This window comes from Amia ocellicauda, chromosome 14 (assembly GCF_036373705.1).
Source record: "Amia ocellicauda isolate fAmiCal2 chromosome 14, fAmiCal2.hap1, whole genome shotgun sequence".
Classification (NCBI taxonomy): Eukaryota; Metazoa; Chordata; class Actinopteri; order Amiiformes; family Amiidae; genus Amia; species Amia ocellicauda.
Window position 1 is genome coordinate 18,533,972 of NC_089863.1, and position 12,203 is coordinate 18,546,174.

General features: G+C 41.1%; 1 protein-coding gene across 1 annotated transcript; it reads left to right on the plus strand.

Annotated features, from left to right (window-relative positions):
* The first annotated feature begins 1,262 nt into the window (after positions 1 to 1,262).
* Positions 1,263 to 12,203, plus strand: LOC136767780 (perforin-1-like). The gene is made up of 3 exons (XM_066721778.1): positions 1,263 to 1,348; positions 6,990 to 7,547; positions 9,541 to 12,203. Exons 2-3 carry the CDS (start codon positions 7,018 to 7,020, stop codon positions 10,727 to 10,729), a joined length of 1,719 nt encoding a protein of 572 aa, XP_066577875.1. The 5' UTR covers positions 1,263 to 1,348; positions 6,990 to 7,017; the 3' UTR covers positions 10,730 to 12,203.

A 12,203-nucleotide genomic window follows, 5' to 3' on the forward strand; every position in this document is an offset into this window, starting at 1 on the left:
ACATTAATTCAAAGTACACCGGCATAAAATACCCCATTCAAACTATTTTAGTTAGTGTAAATAATAATGAGCAAATTTAAGTGAACAAATTCTTCATGTCCTTTTCAGAAATCGCTTGGTCATTTGAAGAGCTGATTATTCTAGAGGTTCACATACTTTTCCCAAAAAAAGACAATGAGTATTGGATCAAATTGTTCAATAAAGACATGAGTATGTAAATTGTGTTGGTGTTAATCAGATTCTCAATATCTATTAGGACTTAGATGAAGATAAGATCACATTTTAGGTCAAATTAATGTAGGAATACAGATAATTCTAAAGGGGTCACAAACATTACCTCACAATTCTGTATGGATTACATATTATTATTATTATTATTATTATTATTATTATTATTATTATTATTATTATTATTTCTTGGCAGATGCCCTTATCCTAAAACAGTTGGTTCCTTAATATTTACCTTATACAATTTTATATTACATTACATTATTTTTCATTTAGCAGATGCTCTTATCCAGGGTGACTTATATTTGTACCCATTTATATAGCTGGGCATTTTACTAGAGCAATCTAAATGAAGTACCTTGCTCAAGGGTACAACAGCACCAACCTACCCAGGATTTGAACCCACAACCTTAAAAGTTATGAGTGTAGAGCTCTAACCACTACTCCACAGTGCTGCCCTCCAGAATGATTAATTCATTCATTAAGATGAGCAAAAAAAGGCTAGGAAAATTGTCATTGTTGTTTATCAGCTTGATCTTACACTGGAAGTATGACAGAAATCTAACCGTTATCAGATTTTCCCCCCGTCTAGTGAATGTGAAAGTTGCTGCTTGACTCCATGGTAAAAGAGCACGACTTGATCTGAACAAAGTAACAGCCATTTTGTGTGACTCAGAGATGCTTCATGGGCGTGATCCCACACTTGCCTGGCATCACCCTGTAATCTGACACCTACCTATCAATCAATCTCTCAAACTGACCATTGATCCAACACCTCCCTTCAGCATTCTGCGGGTTTAACCTCAACTATCCCTTTTCAGAGGTGTTGTTTACGAGTTGCAATTCCAGTGCCTTGCTGGTTACAAAACCTCTAGTCTGCAAGTCTGCCTGTACCACACTTTTGTGCAGCAATAAGAGATGAGGAGATGTTTATCTTTCGTGCTAATGGCACAATTGAAACCAGTTCCTCTTTCCCCCTATAAATGGCGCTGTACTGTCCTGAGTCCACAGTGGTCAGTATTGGTGCTGACAGCTCCAGGGCCCTGTAACTGCGATCTCATCTGGGTGTCCGATTCTGTTTTTATCAACAAGAAGTCGACGCATCACAAGCCTTCATCAGGTCAGTCCATCCAATCTGCTGCTTCTCTGGACAGCGTCTTGGAAGAAACACACGCAGAGTACATTTTCAAGTACAACTAGGGCATTTTCTGCAACTTCTTCTGCAAGATATAATTCAACTGCTAATGTCCCTGTAGTCTCCTAATTTATAGTAATTGAATTAACAATTAAAAAAGCATCAACCAATTGCACTACAAATAATTGCAATACAAACTAATTACAATTAGTATAATTAACTGAATAAATTGATGAGAAACACAGAGACCTAAACATCGAGTCATCATTGCATTGAAAAGACATTTAATTGTGTTGACTTGGCCTCCAAATTCCCCAGATCTCAATCCAATCGAGCATCTGTGGGATGTGCTGGACAAACAAGTCCGATCCATGGAGGCCCCACCTCGCAACTTACAGGACTTAAAGGATCTGCTGCTAACGTCTTGGTGCCAGATACCACAGCACACCTTCAGAGGTCTGGAGGAGTCCATGCCTCGACGGGTCAGGGCTGTTTTGGCGGCAAAAGGGGGACCCACACAATATTAGGCAGGTGGTCATAATGTTATGGCTGATCGGTGTACTTCTTCAAGGAGAACCATAAGGGAAAGAAAGTTGTGAACCCTGAAAAGATATTACTTTAGATTTGACTATGGCAATTGATTGTGCTAATATTCCTGTGGAAAAAGTTATGTACATTTCTGAACAAACATATTACATATGGGAGTAATTCCTGAGATGGAAATATCTACCCCAAATCCTGGTGATTTATAAAATAATTACATTTTACAAGTGATAAATATGTCTGACAGTGTACCTATAGCTACTGACAAGTTACAGATGCAAAAGATTGGCATGTTTTGCACATTTAGTTTTTTCTCCCAAAACTCTTGAAATGCATTTGAATTTAATTTGAATAATAATGCCAGTAACATTTTCAAAGCGAAATTCTGTTAAATTCTTCATGCTTTTACTGCCAAATCAAAATGCTGTAGCATTAAAGAACCCCTTAAAAGTGCTTGTTTGTGTAGCACCTGTACTCTGGATTAGAATAGATAGACAAACATCAAGGACATAGGTTCTGAGCAGTTAGAGAAGATCAACTCACTACTTAGTCCTGGTGTTGAAAAATACATCAAATCAACAACTGGTTGATTTATTATGCAATTTACCAAGACTATGAACTATTCACAACTGTACAGGTTTTACAGCCTTGTATTCCCAAAACAAATAAAATAAGAATTCATATCAATACAGAAGAGCTCTTTGATTATATTGAAGATACCTCAAAATAGCATATAAGTAATGTGTACACAGATATGTGTGTGTGTAATTCAGTATTGTTCAGTTCCTTATCTACCCGGGTTGTTTAAAACAACAAACCAACCAAAAAGTGTTAGAGATCTCTTATCTGAGTTCAGTACCCAGCTAACACAACGTTGCAGGAACATTGTGTATTAGCAGGGTAGGTGCAAACCCTGAAGATCAGTTCACTCCTAACAGAAGGAATCCGAAAGCGCTGGCCACACGACTCCCAAACGCCATCTTTGCTCGTCCAACGTTGAATAAAAGCATCACAAGAAACACAAACAAAAACCAATCTGCGATGGCAGGGGACAGATGTGTTCAACTCTGTCAAATATTCAGATTTAATAAACATCTATTGTCTGTGCTTATTAACCATCTCCATGAATTACTTGCACAGAAATAAAATAAACCTTAAACAGTGCAACACGCATTGGCGTTTAGACTATTTGACTAATCAATGCGGTTTAGCTTCATCAAACAAACCTTACAGTTCGGTTTTTAAACTGAAACCGAAAGCATCATCCTTTTAATGATTAATCGCAGCACTGTCCACTCATTTTACTATTAATGAAGGGTTGCTTTACCATGTAAAAACGCTTTCATATTCAAGTAGTGTATTGAGCCCTTATTACAAAGCCAATTCACACGCGTGCAGATGTGTCACGGAAATCGGAGCGGCATACAAACTCGTCAAGTACAGACACTTTCAGCTCAGTAGAGCAGTTTAAAGATCCCGAGATCCAAGATGCAAGAGTATAACTTTAATCTCAGTGTCTTTATCAGAGCAATGTCTGCTGGAACCTACAGATTTGTGTTTTCTACTAAACCCGTGTCCCGGGACAGGGGTAAGTGTCATATCTTGAACTGCATTATATGCATAAGCATTGACTTTACTACAGAGCCAAAGAGGGCAAATGTGGAGAGAGTCGGGATCTGTGAGTGGACGTGCCTGTTCAGAGCCGCAGTCTGTTCCACAAAATCCCAGTGATGATGATGAAGATGAAGATGCTTTTACAATGTTGCCATAGAAAGTGGTCGGCAGTAGTAGTAGTTTCTAGATTGTGTTTTGTTTGTTTGTATTCGGGAAAATGAACAGAGACGCATCTACTCGCTCACTCGGTATCTATAGATAAAGGGAGGTGTTAAATGCAGTGTATTGCATTCATTTTAGGCTTTATATAATGTATTGCGGAACACATACAGATAGGCTATATTGTAACGACTCGGGGGTCTGAACCCCCTTCTTCCGTCACAATGCAGATTCACCGCAGCGCCTTCAGCGAGGCTCCAGAGCGCTTCATGATGGAGTGGTTAAGGCGCACGACTGGGAGTCTGGTGTTTTTTGGGTCCGAATTATGATGTATGGGTGATGTTTTTCAGGTATATATATTTTTTTACAAATATATTTAATTTCATGGACTTACATGGTTTCAGAGTATGGAAGAGTATCCAAACTGAAATTTAAAATAAATACACAGAGAAAAAAAGCTTATATGTGTAAAAAGGGTGCTTAATTTACATCTGGGGGTTGGGGGTTGGGGGTTGGGGGTTGGGAGGAGGTCAGTGGTGTTTCTTTATATTGCTTTATTGTGTGGTTCTTATTGTTTTGTGTATTTATTGGTTGCCTTATGAGTGAGTGGTTTGGTTTATTTAGATTAATGTTCAGTTATTTTGAAGTGTGGGGTGGTTTTCTTATGAATTGGTGTGTATTGACTTGTATTGAGTGAGGGTTAGAGACTGCCTGACCTCGCTGTTTTCCCCATAACCCAAGTATCCCTTTCTATTTTTATACGGTGTACAAATAAATGTCAATTTTTATAAACTGTTCTCTGGAATTCTGTACTTGGTCTCCATCTGTCTTGGTTGAATCCTATATTCCGCACCTTACCTGGTATAAAAAGGTGCGTCAGTGAACCCAATAGTTAACACACCCACTAGGTGGGGTGTTACAGTATATTCCAATAAAACAAACATTATTTCAGTGCTTCGTTTTAAAAGACAGAAATAACATTACATGTATGAAATACACACAACATAATTCTCACAATGCACTATATATGCTCTGATTGGTTTTAGAAATAATACATTACATTTCTTTGAGTTTTGTACTAAAATAAACTTGCTCATGTTAGTTAGCCAGATGCTAAGCTAAACATAAAGAAGATAAAAGTGATATAAGTGACAAACCAGGGCTTCTTCAAAACAATAATCGGGTACACTATCCAATTTTCCGGGATTAATAGATTAATGCGAAATTATTTTTCATTGATTTTCTGAGTAGATTGTCTTAACGGAAGCGTTCACAATAGAGAGCAAAAATAAACAACTAAAACACGGAAATGACAAATTACTTCCAGCATCTCCATAGATTAAGCGCTTCTTTAGTAACTAAAGTGTTTGAGAGCTACAATTGCAAAGTTTAAAATGAATGTGCATTGAAGCTGAATAATTTCCCAATTTAACATGAAGCTAAAATGTATGTCACTTGTTACCAAGTATATAGATTGTAAACGGATTGTTTCTATTCTCATGGACAAGCTTTTATACAATATCAGTCTGACAGAAGACAAGGTTAACCAACTGATTCAATTTAATAACAATGTAATGCATGAGATTTTTTTTAATGAAACTAAGTGACAATTATGTGCTGCTTGCAATCAACCTATTTTTATTATTATTCTCCTTTGTTACAGCATTTATACATTCAGTATTCCAGGAATCAGTGCTGTTTGATAAATAACGTGCTCCTATTGGTAAATGAAAACATTGAATTATTAGTTAACAGATTCTAACATAATATTCATTGTTATGTACTATTAGTACAGAAGGGATGCATGCCCCTTTAAATGTCTGTATCGGCAGCCAATTAATGAACGCGTCAATGCGCGTTATACATAACAAAATTAAGAGGCCACTTAAATTGATTTCTGAACTTGGAGTGGTCTCATTTTTTCCCAGACCTGTAGATAAGCAGGAATCTCTAGCCTACAGTTGTTGTCAAAGCCAGGAATTGCATTAAGCTCGGGGAAATCCAGCAGCAGCAGCTGTATTTGTGCGGTCAGAAATACGCACAGCTTTTAGGAACTGTGATGCAGGTTGTTGAAACCTTTCAGACATTTTTCTGTATTGCTTGGCTCTTCGACGTATACATACTTGGAAAGCCCAGATAATCTCGGAGATATTGAATGTAATAGTCAGTTTAACAATGCATTGCAATATGTAACGTATAACACTAACTACATTGGATTTTATAATAGGGTAAAACATTTTTTTTTAACACTTCACAGAGGAGACCATATTTCACGGTCGTTAATTTGGTAGGGCCCTATGACCTCAACACATTGAAGTCAATTGACATCAATCAAGGGAATAGCTGGTTTAGTTTAAAGACTACTAAAGTGAGTCAATAGCACCTAGTCAAGATGTTTTATGTAAATGCCAGCTGTCCACCAGAGTGTTTAGTGCCAGCATTTGGCATGAAACTTGACTGTTATTCATACCAAATCCTATGACTCCTGTTAATCTTAAACAGAAGACGAGTTAGGCGGATCTGCCCAAGATGGGGGAGTCAATTACAATGTATTAATTATCTGAGAAATGATTTGAGAACTCCTCTGCCTTAGAATGCTCAGCTGGAGAGATCAGCTGATAAAGGGTGTTGGGTTACAAACACTGAGGGGGGAGGGATCCAGTTTGGGCTCCCACTCTGCCCAGATTTACCCCTGCCAGCCCCTCGGGGGTGCAAATGGACAAAACAGACTCGCTGTCCACTGGATCACAGGCAGAACAATCGCACACCTTTGCCAATTGCCCATCTGAACACTGCAAACCTTCAATGGCATGCCAGGTGCCCCTCTGCAGCTTCCTGGAGAGGCCCAGCTTTGCTCAGACCTGAATAGCTCAGGGAAAATAGAATAATAATGTTCACCTCGGACAGTTTGCAAAAAAGGGGCATTATTTCAGTGTTATTTATATAGTTTATTGAAAAACAATGCATATTTGAATACCTGAGGCATTGAAGAGCATTTTCTAAGTGTCAAAACTGTTCACTATTACTGTGTGGGGTGTGAAATCAATAACAAAATAAATTCTATTTATTTAACTTTATTGCACATTTACCACTCAAATACTGTCTTAAAAGTACATTATACATGAAAAATTAATTGAGCAGAGGTTGTTCTGAAACGATAGATATATATCACATTGTAGTTCATAAGCAAATTAATATTGTTTATCACCTAGAATTTAAAAGTAGAAAAAAGGGGAAACATTTTCTCAGTCGTCAGCATTAAGACTAAACTAATTCACTAATTCTCTCTCTCTGTCTCTCTCATCCACAGGGCCCCATCATAATACAGTGTTCCTGTCATGGGCTCTCTCTGTCCTCTCCTCCTGCTGCCCTGGGCTTTGCTCTCACTATGCCAGCCTGGCATCATCCTGGGCTGCCACACTGGGTCCAAAGTAGAGTGCCAGAAAGCCAGCTTTGTGCCTGGGTACAACCTGGTGGGCAAAGGGTTTGACATTGTCAGCATGAAGTGGAAGGGTGCCTATGTGATTGATGTTGAGACATGGGCGATGGCAGATGGGATATGTCAGCTGTGCAAGAACACCCAGCTGGGCGGTAATTTGCAGAAGGTGCCCGACTCGGTGCTGGACTGGCGCCCTCGGGTCAACTGTCTCCACAGCGTCACCAGCAAGTTGTACCAGTCCCATGAGTCAGTGCTGAAGGACAGCACGGAGACAACCAATGACAGCTGGAAACTGGGTCTAGATTTGGAGCAAATGGACAACAAACAGGTGGGCGGCACCTACACGGAAATTACCAAGTTTGCCACGGAAAGGTCCAAGTCTGACAAGTACAGCTTCTCCAGCAACGAAGTCAACTGCAAGATTTACAGGTGAGAGAGAGAGCAGGGGATGAGAGCAATACAGTGCAGAAACACTGGACTAACTGACTGAGAGGACACTGAAGTTCATTAACATTGAACTGGGTCTGAGAGGGGGGTAGGCAGGCAGTACAGTACAGGTACAATGAGTGACCACATGCAGAGAGAGGGGAGGTGTAATACAAATGCTGAGTGGACATTGCTGTACACTAGAACTGCAGAGAGAAAGAAGGGGTGCAACTATAATAGACATGACAGTTGATTGGACACTACAGTGAGTTAACATTGAACTGAGACTGACAGACAGATACTTCAATTGGAATACAATACTAGATACAGTGGGGGAAAAAAGTATTTGATCCCCTGCTGATTTTGTATGTTTGCCCACTGACAAAGAAATGATCAGTCTATAATTTTAATGGTAGGTGTATTTTAACAGTGAGAGACAGAATAACAACAAATAAAACCAGAAAAATGCATTTCAAAAAATGTATACATTGATTTGCATGTTAATGAGGGAAATAAGTATTTGACCCCTTCGACTTAGTACTTGGTGGCAAAACCCTTGTTGGCAATCACAGAGGTCAGACGTTTCTTGTAGTTGGCCACCAGGTTTGCACACATCTCAGGAGGGATTTTGTCCCACTCCTCTTTGCAGATCCTCTCCACGTCATTAAGGTTTCGAGGCTGACGTTTGGCAACTCGAACCTTCAGCTCCCTCCACAGATTTTCTATGGGATTAAGGTCTGGAGACTGGCTATTCCACTCCAGGACCTTAATGTGCTTCTTCTTGAGCCACTCCTTTGTTGCCTTGGCTGTGTGTTTTGGGTCATTGTCATGCTGGAATACCATCCGCGACCCATTTTCAGTGCCCTGGCTGAGGGAAGGAGGTTCTCACCCAAGATTTGATGGTACATGGCCCTGTCCATCGTCCCTTTGATGCGGTGCAGTTGTCCTGTCCCCTTAGCAGAAAAACACCCCCAAAGCATAATGTTTCCACCTCCATGTTTGACGGTGGGGTTGGTGTTCTTGGGGTCATTCCTCCTCCTCCAAACACGGTGAGTTGAGTTGATGCCAAAGAGCTTGATTTTGGTCTCATCTGACCACAACACTTTCACCAAGTTCTCCTCTGAATCATTCAGATGTTGGCAAACTTCAGACGGGCCTGTACATGTGCGTTCTTGAGCAGGGGGACCTTGCGGGCGCTGCAGGATTTCAGTGCTTCATGGCATAGTGTGTAACCAATTGTTTTCTTGGCGACTATGGTCCCAGCTGCCTTGAGATCATTAACAAGATCCTCCCGTGTAGTTCTGGGCTGATTCCTCACCGTTCTCATGATCATTGAAACTCCATGAGGTGAGATCTTGCATGGAGCCCCAGACCGAGGGAGACTGACAGTTATTTTGTGTTTCTTCCATTTGCGAATAATCGCACCAACTGTTGTCACCTTCTCACCAAGCTTCTTGGCGATGGTCTTGTAGCCCATTCCAGCCTTGTGTAGGTCTACAATCTTGTCCCTGACATCCTTGGACAGCTCTTTGGTCTTGGCCATGGTGGAGAGTTTGGAATCTGATTGTTTGATTCCTTCTGTGGACAGGTGTCTTTTATACAGGTAACAAGCTGCGATTAGGAGAGTCCCTTTAAGAGAGTGCTCCTAATTTCAGCTCGTTACCTGTATAAAAGACACTTGGGAGCCAGAAATCTAGCTGATTGATAGGGGATCAAATACTTATTTTCCTCATTAACATGCAAATCAATGTAAAACTTTTTTGAAATGCGTTTTTCTGGATTGTTTTGTTGTTATTCTGTCTCTCACTGTTAAAATACACCTACCATTAAAATGATAGACTGATCATTTCTTTGTCAGTGGGCAAACGTACAAAATCAGCAGGGGATCAATTACTTTTTTCCCTCACTGTAAACTAGACAGGCAGAGTATTTAAGCACACCAGTCTGCATGTAACTCTCCCTCCCTCTCTCTACCTCTCTCTGTGTCTCTCCCCAGTTTCCACCTGAAAGACCAACCTCCCCTGAACTCTGAGTTCCTCAATACGCTGCACTCCCTTCCCAAAGAGTACACCAGCAAAACAGCCACTAATTTCCAGAACTTCATCAGCACCTACGGCACCCACTACATCCGCCAGGTGGAGCTGGGGGGGCGAGTGCACAGCATTACGGCCCTGCGCACCTGTGAGTCGGCAATGAAGGGGGTCAGAGTCAATGAGATCAATGACTGTCTGAGAAACGAGGCCTTGGATGTCGTCACCGGTCAGCCAAACAAAAAGTTGTCAGAGTACTGCAGAGGGGTCAGCAGGAAGCTGAACAGAGACCAGACCTTCCACAGTGTCTTTTCGGACCGCAAGACAGAGGTGATCGGGGGTCTCCCAGGGGTCCATGACATATTCTCAGAGGGAGGCTCTGCCGAGTACACAAAGTGGATGAATTCACTGAAGACCCACCCAGGTATCGTATCCTATGACCTGAGGCCTCTGCACATGCTGGTGCAGGAAAACATCACTCAGGTGAACCTGAAGAAAGCCGTGCGTCAGTACATCCTGAACAAAGCCCTCTCACTGATCTGCTCCAGCCCGTGCAAAGTCGGGAGTCACCGTGATCCAGCCAACCCCTGCCTGTGCAAGTGCCACGGGCAAACCAGCATTGATGCAGACTGCTGCCCCAGTAAACCAGGCCTGGCTACACTGGTGGTTACTGTGGTGAGAGCAGTAGGGCTCTACGGTGACCAAATCACCAACACTGATGCCTACGTGAAGGTGTTCTATGGCAGTCAAAGGGAACAGACTCAAGTTATCACTGACAACTTCCCTCAGTGGAACAAGAAGTTCAGCTTTGGCCTAGTGGATCTCTCCAAGTCCAGGGCTGTCCAGTTTGAGGTGTGGGATCAGGACAGCTATTATGATGATCTTCTGGGGAAGTGCCAGTTTGAACTATCCAGGGGGGAGGTGACAGAGAAGAGGTGTGACCTCAATCATGGCTCCCTGTATGTCTCCCTCAGTGTGGAGTGTGCACCCAACCTGGGGGGAGACCACTGCCAAAGCTACCTCCCATCACCAATGTCTAAGGAACAGGCTGCCCACTACATGGGCTGCAACCTGATGCCCACCCTTGAGCCCTTCCTGAGTGCCCTGCAGAACCAGGGGTGGCAGCGCCCAGCCAACTACACCTTCGGCCACTAGGGCCTCAGCCTGGAGGAGGAAGCATGTGTGCCATCGCCACATAATCACCCTGAGGAAAGAACTTCAGGACAGCTGCAGCAGAATTGGCCATCAGCATATAGGAAACAGCTTTAGAAACACCCTGTCCTCTCTAAAGTTAACCTTTACTTTACATCTCAAATAAAGAATATAACTTATTTTCTCTAACCGATACTGTAACTTTTCTCATTAACCCCTTTTGATCACTATCATTACTGCAGGGAAAACCCCACAACAGATTATCTAAAGCAGTGTTTCCTACAGGATTGTGTGTTTGCAGTGGGGGCACATATTGTTCTAGGGGGGTCCGGGGGCATGCCCCTCCTGGGAGATTTTTGTAGAACAGCTGTCAGAAGGTCACCTCTTCTTGATGCATAGGACAGTAAGTTTAGCTTTATTTTTTCTTTAATGTGACAACAAATCATGAGTAGAATGTTTAGTTTGTGTGCAATGATGCATTTGTATTCTAGCTTATCCACTTGGTCTAAATGTTGAAGGAAAGAGAAATCTAGGTGACAAATAGGTTGTAAGACATGTTTATTATAATAAATGTGCTATAGATATGAATACAAAAAACAATAACTAGAAAAATAACTCCTTCTCACTATCCAAAATAGGGTTGAGAAGCCTGTACTGCTGATAGGTCTGTATGTAGCTGTAATGAAGATTGAGGGGATGATGGGATTTGTTATTTCTTGTCTATGATTGGCTAGCAATGGTTGCATGCAGTTCTGCGCAGATCTGCAGGGCTCCACCAATGGGATCTGTAGAATTCTACAGATCTGTGCATATCTACAGATATCTGCGCTACAAGAATGTGTCCGATGGCTTCCTCACAAAGTAAATTTAAAATCATTAAGTGTATAATATGTGAAGTGCAATTAATCTACCACAAATCTACAGATGGTATTTTAACCCACCTAATAGCCAAACACTGTTCTCCAACACTAGCAATGACAGAAAAGGAAAGAGGACCAACAAACAAATTAATATTATTAAGCTGCACACACAAACTCAAACGCACAGGTATGTTTCTGAATGTAGACCAGCAGTCTGTGTTGAGTGTGGTTTGGAAACATGAAAAAGTAAATAGTTTAGTTAAGTAGATCGCATACATTAGATCTAATACATTCTGTATTTCGCTGTTATGAGCCTTAAGGACACTAATGTGAAGGCATTTTTGTTGCAGCTCACATTGCTAAACTATTATTGAATGAATTAAAAAAAATAAAATAAAAAAAAAACATTTGTTTGTCAGTTACAGCTGTAATTGCAAAATATTCCTTCATAAATACTCACAACCTTTATAGTTGATTTGAAATTGTAACAATGTGCTTATTGCTGCTGTTATGCTATTTCCGTATGTCTTCTAATAGGAAGGTATTTTTACAGAGCCTAATGTTTATTTAACAAAGTTGTTGTGTGTCTACATACAACTGTAATACAGGAGTAAAGC